Below are 14,722 nucleotides of genomic sequence, written 5' to 3' on the forward strand. Positions count from 1 at the left end.
AGATTTGGAGAAAAACTTGCCGGCTTTCCTTTATGATTTCGATCCATCAGGAATCTTGTTGTCGTGGCCATTCACTTGTGGCCTCTCCTTTAGCTAAACAGTTCTTCTGTGATGAGCCCGCCACCCCGGCAAGGGAGGATGCACATGAGCTCTAAAACGCAGTCACAGGATTTCTAGCGTTTCTCCTGGTGCATCTAAAGGGGTTGTTCCCCAGACCTCTCTTTTATCCTTACTCACGGGGTCTCAGATGTCAATCAAGTTGGGATGATGCAATCCCTCAACCAGCCCCCTCTGGTCGTCCACTGAGGGGCTTCAATGAATAGTACAGTACTCAATACACAATTATGTCTCCAAGAGACAATGGCCGTTATCAGTGGCTTTGTTTCGCTGAGGCCAGGACACATTCCAAACCTTGTGGATTCTGCGTGTCTCTCTCTCATTTCCTGGGTCCCAGACCCGAATTAATAGCGATCTTGGAATTCTCAAAAAGGAGGGGGTGACTTTGTACCCTTCGGCCCCTCAGAGTTGCGGCACATTCGTAACAGTAAAGTCAGTAACTAGTCACAGATTGTCAGAGAAACGTGTGGAGAGGAGATCTCCCTTGACCAATTTGATTGAATGTTTCGAAGGGGTAACAAATGTACTGATATGACAGCTGTAGTCCTGGACAAGGCCACATGAGGGAAAGAACTGAAAAGATGATAGCCTGTGGGATCCAGAGCAAATTGATTCCAAAATTAATTTGTTAAGAGAAGGGAAAGTGTGACGTTGTGAGATTGTGTTTCCGATTGGAAGTCTGTGACCAGTTGATGGAGAGCAGGTTAGTCTTTGGGATTATTGATAATATTGAACAGTTGGGGAGATGAGCAGATGGAGGGCAGGTGGAATTTGCTCCAGATAGAGCAAAGTGATGTATTTTGGGATTACGAGTAAGTTGACAATGTACACAAAGAATGTGGGATGCAAGGCATTGTTGGGAAACAGTAAGACTTTGGTGTACAAGTTCAAGGATCTCTAAAGGCTGTGGCAGTACAGAAGCCAAAGGGGTTTTTGCCTTCACGCTCACCAATTCCTACTGGGTGAAGTAACATACAGAGTGGGAATACAGAGTGTCAGAGTACAGGGAAAGACCTTTCAGTCCATCGAGTCTGTACAAGAGCAGCCCAGATGATCCCACAATTTCCTATTTCATTTTCATTATTTCCCGGCTCCTTTGTAAACGTCCCAGTGAAACCTGCTCTGAATCGAATCTCATTCCAATGACATGCCACTCAGCTGTATATTGATGTCTGGTCCCTTAAAGACTCTCTTGTGAATGTTTCTGGAGAGCACGTGGGGCCTTCTGTTGTCCTTTCCTCTGAGGCAGATTCCACATAGAGATTATCTCTGATAATTATCTCATCATTCATCCGATGATGGTGGGACGGAGGTGGGATAGATGCTCCTGACGACTGCTGCTGGCTATGAGGAGGTCGTCCAAATAGATGAAAGAGAAGTCCAGGTCGAGTCCCACCGCGTCCATTAACCGCTGGAACGTCTGCACGGCATTCTTCAGGCCGAATGGCATGCGGAGGAACTCGAAAAGGCCGAACGGGGTGATGAGAGCCGTTTTGGGGACGTCGTCCGGATGCATCGGGATTTGATGGTACCCTCGGACGAGGTCTACCTTGGAGAAGATCCGTGCGCCATGCAGGTTTGCTGCAAAGTCCTGAATGTGCGGCACAGGGTAGCGGTCCGGTGTGGTAGCCTTGTTCAGCCTGCGGTAGTCGCCGCACGGTCTCCAGCCTCCCGTCGCTTTGGGCACCGTGTGCAGGGGGGAGGCCCATGGGCTGTCGGACCTCCGGATGATCCCCAATTCCTCCATCCTCTGGAACTCCTCCTTTGCCAGTCGGAGCTTGTCCGGGGGAAGCCGCCGAGCACGGGCGTGGAGGGGTGGTCCCTGGGTCAGGATGTGGTGCTGTACGCTGTATTCGGGCATGGCTGCCGTGAACTGCGGTGCCAGAACCGATGGGAAATCCGCCAGGACCCTGGTGAAGTTGTTGTCGGACAGCGTGATGGAGCCGAGGTGAGGGGCTGGCAACTGGGCTTCTCCCAGGGAGAACGTCTGAAAGATCTCGGCGTGGACCAGTCTCTTCCTGGGCAGGTCGACCAGTAGGCTGTGAGCTCACAAGAAATCCGCTCCCAGGAGCGGTTGGGCTACGGCGGCCAGTGTGAAGTCCCACGTGAACTGGCTGGAGCCGAACTATAGCTGCACCGGACGGGTGCCGTAGGTCCTTACTGTGCTGCCATTCACGGCCCTCGGGGGGGAGACCTGGTGCCCTGCTGCGGGTGTCGTAACTTGTCGGAGGTAAAACGCTGATCTCGGCACCGGTGTCGACCAAAAAATGGCATCCCGACCGCTTGTCCCACACATACAGGAGGTTATTCCGATGGCCAACCGCCATAGCCATCAGCGGCGGCTGGCCCTGGCGTTTCCCGGGAACTTGCAGGGCGGGCAACAACGGCGGGCTTCTGCGCCCCACCGCTGGTGGTAGAAGTACCAGTGTTCATTGGTCTCCTCACTCCTGCCTCTGGGGCTAGTGGGCTCTGCGGCCGGGCCTGGACTGCTTTTCTGCTGGGAGCGTGGCCGGGTGATCTGTGCTACGGATGCCCTGCTCTCCTTCTTGGCGTTCTACAGCAAGTCCGCCCCGGGCTGCTACCTTCCGGGGGTCACTGAAATCCGCATCGGACAGCAGCAGGCGTATGTCCTCGGGCAGCTGCTCCAGGAATGCCTGCTCAAACATGAGGCAGGGCTTGTGTCCTTCGGCCAGGGACAACATCTCGTTCATCAAAGCCGACAGTGGCCTGTCCCCCAAACCATCCTGGTGCAGTAAGCGGGCAGCTCACTTGCGCCGTGAGAGTCTGAAAGTCCTTATGAGCAGGGCTTTGAATTCCGTGTATTTGCCGTCCTCTGGGGGCGACTGTATGAACTCCTCAACCTGACCCGCTGTCTCCTGGCCGAGGGAGCTCACCACGTAGTAGTAACGTGTGTCCATCGAGGTTATCTGCCGAATGTGGAATTGGGCTTCTGCTTGCTGGAACCATAGGTGAGGTCGCAGCATCCAGAAGCTTGGCAGTTTCAACAAAACCGCATGAACAGATGCAGCGTCGGTCATCTTCGGCCCAAATATTGTTTGAACCGTCGGGGTCACCAATTATAGCGGTGTGCTACCCGCAGCGCTGAAATAACGACACGGAGTCGGTGAACTGCAGTTACAAAAAGATTTTATTCGAACTTAGCGGCCTCGCTTTAAAGCCTTCCTGATCCCGCCCTCCCCGGGCGCGGATGCTGTAGGGGGCACGTATTCACAGTCCCGCGTGGGCTGTTCCCCTTGCTGGTGAAGCAGACCTGGCGCCCTTTTGGGATTGGCCTTAATGCCGGCGTGCTGGCTATTTGTGAGGCGGTTCGAGTGCGCTAGGAAGTGGGTCGCCACAGTATCGTCTTTCTGGTGTGAATTGTTTCAATATCTCTTTGTTTCAGATTCTCAGCATCTGCAGGTTTTTGCATCAAGATTTATTCTGAGCCTTCAGTAAAACTGGATCTACCAGTTCCAATTCCTGAAGCTTCTATACCCAAATGCTTGTGCTTCTGAACCTTATGCCTTTAGATTATATTACAGTCAGGAGGTAAATTGGTTATTGTAAATCTTCCCAGTCTCTTCCCCCTCACCCCATACCCAGTGATTGATGGGAGAATTAGTGTAAATAGAAGTGCTGGAAGAACTCAGCTGGTCAGGCAGCATCTGTGAAGGAACCATCTGTGTTTCATTTGCTCTAATGTTGAGATATTCCAAACAAATGCCTCTGAAGTTTCCGACAAAGGTCACGGATCTGAAACATTAACTGTTTTGCTCTCACCAGATGTCACCTGACCCTCTGAGTGGGTCCAACATTTTCTGTTTTAATTTTATATTTCAACATCTGCAATTTTACTCACTTTCCTTTACAGGAGACTGAGTGGGTGGGTTGGCATTTGACTGGGAGTAGATGTCAGGGAATATTAGGGAAATGGGTTGATTTGAAAGCCAGCATCGTGACAGTGAGCTGAACTGCTCATACCTTCTGTAACAATAGATGGAAAATATTGCCCTTTCTTTCCCGATTTTGTCTTTTTTTGCTTTAAATTTCATGGAAGCCATCCAGCCCTCCCACCATCCCATGGGCCGGATTCTGACAGGGGCCGGGACAAAACCATGAGCTGGGAGGAAGTTTCACTTCATCCAACATGGTGGAGTAATGTGTCATCCAACAGGACAGAGAGAGTGGGGACTGAGGGACGAGTTGGGGACAGTCTGAGACAAAGGAAATGACGTCTGTGTTTCCGACTGGTTTCTAACGGAAGGGACACAAATGGAGAAAAGGTTGTGATGGCGATAGGTTCTCTGGGCCAGGATTGGGGTGAAGAGCCATTGGTGATGACTGAATGTGAGTGCCCCACCCATCTGTTAAAGGAGGTCAGCATGAGGATGGAAGATGTACTGTCAAACTCTGAGGGAAGATGGGGGAGGAGAATGGAGGTGAACAACCAGCCAGTCAGAAAATTCAAAAAATTTGTTTTTGTAGAATGCTTGAACATCTTTCTTTCTTATCACTGGACTTTGCTTCTTATCCCCTGATAACTGCTTATTGTTGATGAACTCCTCCAATAACTCCGCCTATTTCTTGACCATCGTCAGAGACTGAATTCGGTCCAGGTGCCCTGGTTTTCCTTCGTCTTTCTCAGACTGAATCAGGAGGTCAATGTAAGCTGGCGTGGATAACGGGTTTGGTCTCAGTGCTATTTCTTCAAGTCTTCTAATGCTCTCTGATAATTGGATAATCAACTCCAGCACTGAATTCTGAACCCCCTCAAACTCCTGCTGAAGCTTCTCCATGATCTTCTCCTGTGTCATCTTCTCACCATAGGCTTTCTCATACTTTTCTTTTACATCACCCAGTGTCCTCTTCTCCTCTCTTGTTACATGGACATACTTGTACTTTTCCCTTGAGTGATGACGCGTGGCACAGTTGCCAGGACAGACTTTGTAATTTCCCCAAATATCCATTGCTGCACACCAATATTTAGAAATATACACAGTGTAAATACAGGATTCGTGGCAAGTAAATTTACATTTCCTACAGATTTTTACTGTTGAATCATAAGACCCAAGAAGGACCTGTATATGTGACATCAACTTCAAACTCATAGCCTTTATTTTCATCCAGCTTGATCTGATGCTGCTCCAGAACCTGTTTTGTTTTCTTGAGTTCCTCCAGTTTGGTCATCCCGACTTGGATCTGATCCTGCAATCCCTTCACTGCAGCTTCCAACTGCTTACATTCCCTCAAAACCTTTTGGTCAAAACTAAACTTCTTGGTGCCATTGTGTCGAGGGCTCTAAAGAATTTCTTCATACTGTTAATTCCCATCTTCCAGAACATCGCATCAAAGTTATCATCGTTTTCCTCTTCCCCGCTGTCATCCAATCCCTTGTTGGTAGCATTTCCAGAGGATGGACACTGGGCAATTATGACAGAATTGTTAAATGTGAAGTGAACTGACACCCCATTTTTATCTTTGGGATATGGTACCTCAGCTACTTTCAAAGCCTCCAGAACGGGGGGGGGGGGGGGGGGAACAGATTTCCAGAACAGAAATTCAGAACAGATTTCCATCTGCAAAAGTCACCAGAATCTGAATGTTTTCTGAAATATCTTTGCCAAAAATAGAAAGAATTGAATCAAAGACATATTTCTGTGTCTGACTCAGGCGAGGCAAAGATGCTTGAGTAACAAAACAGACAGCATCAATCTGATCAATCCCCTGTGGGGAAGTGAAAAACTCTCGAATGTTGTCAGTAATCTCTGTAGCTCAGATTATCCCCCTGGTATCTCCGAATCCTGGTGTATCAATGATAGTCAGTGAGTAATCGATGTTAAATCCCACCTGATGGTGTAGTTTGTAGGCAGTGATGGTGGATGTCTGACTTTCAGCCTGCTACCTTACTGTCTCTTCCTGTATTAACATGTATCTGAAGTTGTCACCCCATTCCACACCCAATATGTAATTGATCATCCCATTGATAAGGGTGGTCTTTCCTGACCGTTTTGCTCCCAAAACCATAATTGTCTTCATGGTGTGGTTTATGCCAGGTTTTCCAAAGGAGCAATTCACGAGATGTTTGGACTTACCAAATACCTCCTTCTGTGGCGGGAATGTCATTGGCAACATCAGCTTGTGCCTGAACGTTGTCCAGGTCTTGCTGTGTGTAGACATGGTCTGTCTGTAGGCTGCGCAGTTGCAATGGATTTGAACAATGCACATTATCAGTGAATATCCCCACTGCTAGCCTTATGGGAGAAAGAATATCATTTCACAGCAATTGAGGATGGGTGTTCTCAGGGAAAAGTCTCTGTGGAATTGCTATCCGCTGCTGATGAGGTTCAACTGCATGGAGCACATGGACCTTATGAGTGACACGTAACACAAGGCCACAAGCTGTCTAACTGCCACATTAAACCATTGCCTGGTCCCTGTCTGACATGTTCCCTTCCTCATCTACATCACTCCTCACCTCCTTGCCTAGTGGAGACTTGTCAGATGGAGACTTACCTGCAAGTGGCTGTTACCAATCCGTTTTTGTCAAGCGGTTCTGAATGATGTTGAGATCGGCCATGCCACAATTCAGGATGTTTTCCCCAGACTACCCGTATTCCTTTACATAACCAGAGAGTCTGGTGACTATCCTGAGATTGGTAACCTGAATCAACTGCCCTGTATTGCCCTCTACTGATTGATATGATTGTATTCCAGTACCTGGGATCAGAGTGTCTGACCGGCAGTCGTACAGCATTCCCAACTGGAAAGGACGGCCCACAGTCGCCAGTTGCCTGACCTCACTCATGACTGCAGCAGGAACTGGAGACTCGGCAACAACGGTGACCTGAAATCCAAGATATAGTTACATAGAAAATGCTGAATTCAGCCGGCACACATGGGGTAATGTTTTACATAGAAAATGCTGAATTCAGCTGGCACACATGGGGTAATGTTTTACACAGAAAATGCTGAATTCAGCCGGCACACATGGGGTAATGTTTTACATAGAAAATGCTGAATTCAGCCGGCACACATGGGGTAATGTTTTACATTTTGATATATAGTGTCAGTGTCAGAATCAGGTTTAATATCACAGGCATATGTCGTGGAATTTATTGCAGAACATTGAAATACAGAATAATAAAATCTGCACATTATGGAAAAAGTATATATAAAAAATTTAAATTCAAATATTGTTCATGGGTTCAATCCTTGTTCATTCACGTCCATTTGGAAATCTGATGGCAGAGGGGAAGAGTCTGTTCCTGAATCACGGAGTGTGTGCTGTCAGTCTCTTGTACCTCCTTCCTGGTGGTAGCAGTGAGAAGAGGGTATGTCCTGAGTGATGGGGGTCCTTAATGTAGAAGCTAAGTTTCTGAGGCTTGGCTGTGTGAAGATGTCCTGGATGCTGGGGAGGTTGGTGCCCATGGTGGATCTGACAGAGTTTACTACTCTCTGCAGTGTATTTTGAACCTGTGTAAATCCCCACCCCACATACCAGACAGTGATGTAGCCAGTTAGAATGCTCTGAGGTCAGGCTATCTGGTCTATAGTTTCCTTTCTGTTACCTTCCTCCTTTCTTAAAGAGTGCAGTGACATTTGCAATTTTCCAGTCTTCTGGCACCATGCTAGAGTCCAATGACTTTTGAATGATCATTTCTAATGCCACCACAATCTCTAATGCTACCTCTTTCAGAACCCTCGGGTGCAGTTCATCTGGTTGGGTGACTTATGTACCTTTAGGACTTTCAGCTTTGAGTATTTCTTCAATTTTGGAATACACATGTTCTCTAATTTTCTCATTTTTCCCAGAAACACACACCATTGCTGCTCTGCTGACATCCCTGCCAGCAGCTCCTTCCAATTTACTTTGGCCAACTCCTCTCTCATACCACTGTGATTTCCCTTACTCCACTGAAATTCTGCTACATCAGACTTTACTTTCTCCCTTTCAAATTTCAAGTTGTGATTATTGGTTCCTTAGGGTTCTTTTACCTGAAGCTTCCTAATCACCTCCGGTTCGTTACAGAACACCCAATCCAGTATAGCTGATCCCCTAGTAGGATCAATGACAAATTGCTCTAAAAAGCCATCTCTTAGGCAAGCTCACTCTCTTAAGAGCCATTACCAACCTGATTTTCCCAATCGACCTGCATGTTAAAATCTCTCATGACTATCGTAACGTTGTCCTTTTGACTCACCTTTCTATTTCCTGTTGTAACCTGTGGTCCATCTCCCAGCCACTGTTGAGATACATTGAGATACCATGGGGAGGCCTGTATATAACTGCTATTCATTCACCCCTCGACTTCGATAGAGCTTGGTTTTGATTCCAATTTCTACACAGTATATACCATTGTAATTTCTGTATATAACATTGCTAACCAGTTTTATATATATATATTTGCATTTTATGGTACTATATTACTCATTTACTAATAAACACTTTTAGTTACAGTACCACCAGACTCCAACGTATTATACCATTTCTGCTGGTTTGGTAACCCAGTCATGGGGTACGTGACAGTTCTCGCAAGTGATGCTATGTCTTAGTTTGGAGAAAATTAGAAGACGGAACTTTGAATCTATGTTTGGTTTCGAGAAGATAGAGTTCATTTGCTTGTGATTGTCATTTGAATTAATTGATAGATTTCCTTCACAATCTAATTGTAAATTTTTGTATATATTTTTGCTGGCAGTTTGATGTTTATCTTTTTTTAGAAGCTTTTTGTATAACGCATGGCTCCGGGGTTGAACACCTAATGGTTTTTTTTTCTCTGACTTTCTTTTCCTTTAGTAGGGTTTTTTCTTTTTTTTTTCTTTTTGTCACAAAAAAGTTTTCAATCTTTAATATGATGTCTTTTTTTCCTTCTCTTTGAGGCATTGTAAGTGATGTTTACTTTGATGTATGCTTGTTAATTTTAGATTGATAATAAAAGGAATTGAAAGGAAATATTTAAGGGGAAGACGAGGGGGAACCTCGTCACTCAGAGGGTGGTGCGAGAGTGGAACGAACTGCCAGTAGAAGTGGTGAATGCAGGTTCGATTGAAACATTTAAGCTAAGTTTGGTAAGTACATACATGGGAGTAAATGGACTATAGTCCAGAAGCAGGTAGATGGGAGTAGGCAGAAGAACAGTTTGGCATAGATGGGCTGAAGGGCCGGTTTCTGTGTTGGAGTGTTCTATGTCTCCATGACTCTAAGTTCAAGAAGAATCCGTCGCAATCCTCTGTGATGATTGTGAAGGAATACAGCCCAAGAATGTCTGGCAGCTCTTGGGCTGTACTCCCAGGAGTTCAGGAGAATGAGGGGGGATCTCATAGAAATATTCCGAATGTTAAAAGGCCTGAAAAGATTAGATATGGCAAAGTTATTTCCCATAGTAGGGGAGTCTAGGACAAGAGGGCACGACTTCAGGATTGACGGACATCCACTTAGAACAGAGATGCAGGGAAATTACTTTACTCAGAGGGTGGTAAATCTGTGGAGGCCAAGTCATTGGGTGCATTTAAGGCAGAGATAGATAGATTCTTGATTAGCCAGGGCATCAAAGGGTATGGGGAGTGGGGATGACTGGAAGAGTTGGATCAGCCCATGATTGAATGGCAGAGCAGACTCGATGGGCCAAATGGCCTACTTCTGCTCCTATATCTTATGGTCTTATGGGTGTGGAGAGCCAGCCATGCATAACTAAGGAAATAAACAAAGGCATCAAACTAAAAGTTCTTGCCTACAAATTCGCCAAGAGTAATGGGAAACTGATTGCATTAAATATTTCATCTTTCACCCTTAACCTATGACTCTTGTTTGAGTCTCACCATTCAGCCTGTATGAATTCACCCTATCTATACCCCTTATATTAGTCATAATCCTTGGATCATTTTCTCTGTCTCTTTGGTAATTTCAAAGTTTGAAGTAAATTTATTCTCAAAGTCATCATATGTCACCATAAACCACCCTGAAATACATTTTCTTGCGGGCATACTCAGTAAATCCAATAACTGAAATAGAATCAATGAGAGACCACACCAACAGGGTGGACAACCAGTGTGCACAAGATACCAAGTTGCAAATACAAACAGAAAGAAAAAATAAATAATAATAGTCATAATTATTATAATTATAATAACTAAGCAATAAGATTCCAGAACATGAGATTAAGACTCCTTGGAAGTGAATCCGTAGGTTGTGGGAACAGTTCAGTGATGGGGCGAGTGAAGTTGAGTGAAGTTATCCCCTCCGGTTCAAGAGCCTGATGGTCTGAGGGGTAATTACTGTTCCTCTCAATATTTAGAGGGGAAGGAGCTGTTCCTTAATCGCAGAGTGTGTGCCCTCAGGCTTCTGTACCTCCTCCCTGATTGTAGCAATGACAAGAGGGCATGTCTTGGCTGATGGGGTCCTTCAAGATGGACGCCACCTTTTTGAGGCGTTGCTCCTTGAAGATGTTCTGGAAACTACAGAAGCTACTGCCCATGATGGAGCTGACAAAGTTTATGGATCTGCAGCTTACTTCGATATTGTTCAGTAGCTTCTCCACCCCCACCCCATGCCAGACGGTGATGCAGCCAGTCAGAATGCTCTCCATGGTACATCTGCAGAAATTTACAAGTGTTTTGGTGACATACCAAATCTCCTCAAACCCCTAATGACATATAGTCACTGTCGTGTCTTTGTAACTGCATCAATATGTTGGATAGGTTAGATCCTCAGAGATACTAACACCAAGGAATTTGAAATTGCTCATTCTTTCCACTTCTGATCCTTCTATGAGGACTGGTGTAAGTTCCCTCCTCTTCCCCTTCATGAAGTCCACAATCAGTTCTTTGGTCTTACTGACATTGAGTGCAAGGTTGTTGCTGTGACACCACTCAGCTACCTGATATATCTTGCTCCTGTGTGCCTCCTCATCACCATATGAAATTCTGCCAACAACAGTTGTTTCATCAGCAAATTTATCGATGCCATTTGAGCTCTGCCTAGTCATACAGTCATGGGTTTAGATAGAGTAGAGCAGTGGGCGAAATACTCTGGTCTTCAAGTTGAGTTTATTGTTTTCTATCGATGTGTACTGGAGAGTGTATTGACATCATGGCCTGGTATGGGAACACCAATGCCTTTGAACTGAAAACCCTACAAAAGGTAGTGGGTTCAGCCCAGTACATCACGGGTAAAGCCCTCACAACCACCGAGCACATCGACATGAAATGCTGTCAGAGGAAACAGCATCTGTCATCAAAGACCCCCACCACCCAGGCTATGCTCTTTTCTCACTGCTGCCATCAGGTAGAAGTGGATGGATGGAGCTGTAGGTTATTGAAGGTTACAAGAGGATATAGACAGACTGCAGATGGAGCTTAATCCGGATAAGTGTGAGGTGATGCATTTTGGAAGGACAAACTGGAAGACTGAGTACAGGATTAATAGTTACTTAAGAGTGTGGATGACCAAAGGGACCTTGGGGTTCAAATCCAGACATCCCTCAAGGTCACTGCACAGGTTGATAGGCTAGTTAAGAAGGCCTACAGGGTGCTAGGCTTCATTAACAGGGGGATTGAGTTCAAGAGTAGAAAGGTCATGTTGCAACTCTACAAATCTCTGGTGAGACCGCACTTAAGAGTATTGTGTTCAGTTCTGGTCACCTCATTATAGGAAGGATGTGGAAGCTAAGGAGAGGGTGCAGAGAAGATTTACCAGGATGTTGCCTTGATTGGAGAACAAGTCATATGAAGCAAGGTTAGCAGAGCTGGGACTTTTCTCTTTGGAGCGTAGAAGAATGAGAGGGGACTTGACAGAGGTCTACAAGATTATGAGAGGCATAGATAGGGTGGATAGTCAGTACCTGTTTCCCAGGGCACCAATAGCAAACACCAGAGGGCATATGTACAAAATTAAGGGAGGGAAGTTTAGGGGAGACATCAGGGTAATTTTTTTACACAGAGGGTTGTAAGTGCCTGGAATGACTTGCCAGGGATGGTGATGGAGGCTAAAACATTAAGGGTATTTAAGAACCTCTTGGACAGGCACATGGTTGAAAGAAAAATAGAGGGTTATGGGGTAGTGTGGGTTTAGTACTTTTTTTAAAGGATTATATGGGTCGGCACAACATGGAGGGCTGAAGGGCTTGTACTGTGCTGTGGTGTTCTAAGGTACAATTAGGACTCAGGACTCACACTAGCAGTTACAACCCCTCAGCTATCAGGCTCTTGAACACAAGGGGACAACTACACTCGTCTGTTGAGAGGTTCCCGCAGCCAATGATCTCACTTTAAGGATTCTTTACCTTGTTATCTCATGTTCTCATTATTTGTTGCTATTTATTGATATTTGCATTTACACAGTTTGTCTTCTGCACTCTGGCCAATCTTTCACTGATCCTTTTATGGTTACAGTTCTATAGATTTACCGAGTATGCCCACAGGAAAATGAATCTCAGGGTTGTAAATAGTGGTATATATGTACTTTGATAATAAAATTTACTTTGAACTTTTGAACTTTGATTTTTTTTTATTGTCAAACACAAGTATGTGTGTGCCCAGGTCTAATGAAACTCTTGCAGCAGCATCGCAGGCGCAGAGCATCAGAGAAACAGCATTCACAATCAAAACAAATGTCAATTGTACACAAATTCACACGTAAACCATTCAAACATTAGCATGAGAGATTAAGCAGATGCTCGAATTGATGAGCAACACACACAAAACACGGGAGGAACTCAGCAGGTCAGGCAGCATCTATACAAGGAAATAAACAGTTGATGTTTCAGGCTGTGACCCTTCATTGGGACTGAAAAGAAAGGGGACAGAAGCCAAAATAAGGTGAGGGGGAGGGGGACGAGTACAAGTTGCCCAGTGATAGGTGAGACCAGGTGAGGGGGAAGGTGAGTGGGTTGAGGAGGGGTGAGACAGACAGACATACTTTATTGATCCCGAGGGAAATTTGGTTTCATTACAGCTGCACCACCAAGAATAGTGAAGTAATAGAGCAATATAAAACCATAAATAATTAAATAATGATGAGTTAATCATGCCAAGTGGAAATAAGTCCAGGACCCGCCTATTGGCTCTGACACTCCGAGGGAGGAGTTGTAAAGTTTGATGGCCACAGCTAGGAATGACTTCTATGATGTTCAGTGTTGCGTCTCGGTGGAATGAGTCTCTGGCTGAATGTACTCCTGTGCCTAACCAGTACATTATGGAGTGGATGGGAGTTGTTGTCCAAGATGACATGAAACTTGGACAGCATCCTCTTTTCAGACACCATCGTCAGAGAGTCCAGTTCCACCCCCACAACATCACTGGCCTTACAAATGAGTTTGTTGATTCTGTTGGTGTCTGCTACCCTCAGCCTGCTGCCCCAGCACACAACAGCAAAAATGATAGCACTGGCCACCACAGACTCGTAGAACATCCTCAGCATCGTCCGGCAGATGTTAAAAGACCTCAGTCTGCTCAGGAAATAGAGATGGCTCTGACCCTTCTTGTAGACAGCCTCAGTGTTCTTTGACCAGTCCAGTTTATTGTCAATTTGTATCCCCAGGTATTTGTAATCCTCCACCATGTCCACACTGACCCCTTGGATGGAAACAGGGGTCACCAGTGCCTAAGCCCTCCTCAGGTCCACCACCAGCTCCTTAGTCTTTTTCACATTAAGCTGCAGATGATTCTGCTCGCACCATGACAAAGTTTCCCACCGTAGCCCTGTACTCAGCCTCATTTCCCTTGCTGATGCATCCAACTATGGCAGAGTCATCAGAAAACTTCCGAAGATGGCAAGACTCCATGTTGTAGTTGAAGTCCGAGGTGTAGATGGTGAAGAGAAAGGGAGACAGGACAGTCCCCTGTGGAGCCCCAGTGCTGCTGACCACTGTCTGACACACAGTGTTGCAAGCGCACGTACTGTGGTCTGCCAGTCAGGTAATCAATAATCCATGACACCAGGGAAGCATCGACCTGCATCACTGTCAGCTTCTCACCCGGCAGAGCAGGGTGGATGGTGTTGAATGCACTGGAGAAGTAAAAAAACATGATGTAAGAAGCTAGGAGGGGATAGGTGGAAGAGGTAAAAGGTTGAAGAAGAAGAAGGAATCCGAGAGGAGAGGAGAGTGGACCGTGGGAGAAAGGAAAGGAGGGGAACTAGAGGGAGCAGACAGGTAGGTGAGGAGAAGAGAAGGGGTGAGAGGGGAACCAGAATGGGAAATGGAAAAAGAGAAGGGGACAAGTGGGTAAATTACATGGTTTAAGAAATCAATGTTCATAACATCACGATGGAGGCTTCCCTGATGGAATATGAGGTATTGCTCCTCCAACCTGAGATTTACCTCATTGTGACAGTAGAAGTCCACCATGTTCAAATGGGAAGACCTAGATAGAGGGATGGGGAGAGGATGTTTCTTATCGTAGGGAAGTCCAGGGCCAGAGAGCACAGCATTAGAATAGAGGGATGTCCATTGAGAACAGAGATGAGGAAAAATTTCTTTAGCTAGTGTAACCCTCAGGTTCTGTCGGCTGTGTGAGTCTAGGGAAGACAATCTCTGGCCCCACCGAGTGTGTGAGATTGAGGTGCAAAACCTCCTGTTTGTGTGGATGCTGTGTGATGTGTTACCCT

At 45.9% G+C, this 14,722-nt stretch overlaps 2 protein-coding genes across 2 annotated transcripts in view; one reads left to right on the top strand and one right to left on the bottom strand.

Annotated features, from left to right (window-relative positions):
* Positions 1-1,972: 1,972 nt before the first annotated feature.
* On the bottom strand, positions 1,973-8,885 carry LOC132390689 (uncharacterized). Its single transcript, XM_059963246.1, has 3 exons — positions 6,025-8,885; positions 5,687-5,859; positions 1,973-5,649 (listed from the first exon to the last, which is right to left on the bottom strand). Exons 1-3 carry the CDS (start codon positions 6,340-6,342, stop codon positions 5,364-5,366), a joined length of 777 nt encoding a protein of 258 aa, XP_059819229.1. The 5' UTR covers positions 6,343-8,885; the 3' UTR covers positions 1,973-5,363.
* A 151-nt stretch (positions 8,886-9,036) lies between these two features.
* The window catches only part of LOC132390984 (uncharacterized), a 60,860-nt gene continuing 55,174 nt past the window's right edge, over positions 9,037-14,722 (top strand). Inside the window, exon 1 of the mRNA XM_059963551.1 lies at positions 9,037-9,186. The gene's annotated coding sequence lies outside the window, so the exon portion shown is untranslated. The remainder of the gene's footprint in view (positions 9,187-14,722) is intronic.

This window comes from Hypanus sabinus, chromosome 3, assembly GCF_030144855.1.
Source record: "Hypanus sabinus isolate sHypSab1 chromosome 3, sHypSab1.hap1, whole genome shotgun sequence".
Taxonomy (NCBI): Eukaryota; Metazoa; Chordata; class Chondrichthyes; order Myliobatiformes; family Dasyatidae; genus Hypanus; species Hypanus sabinus.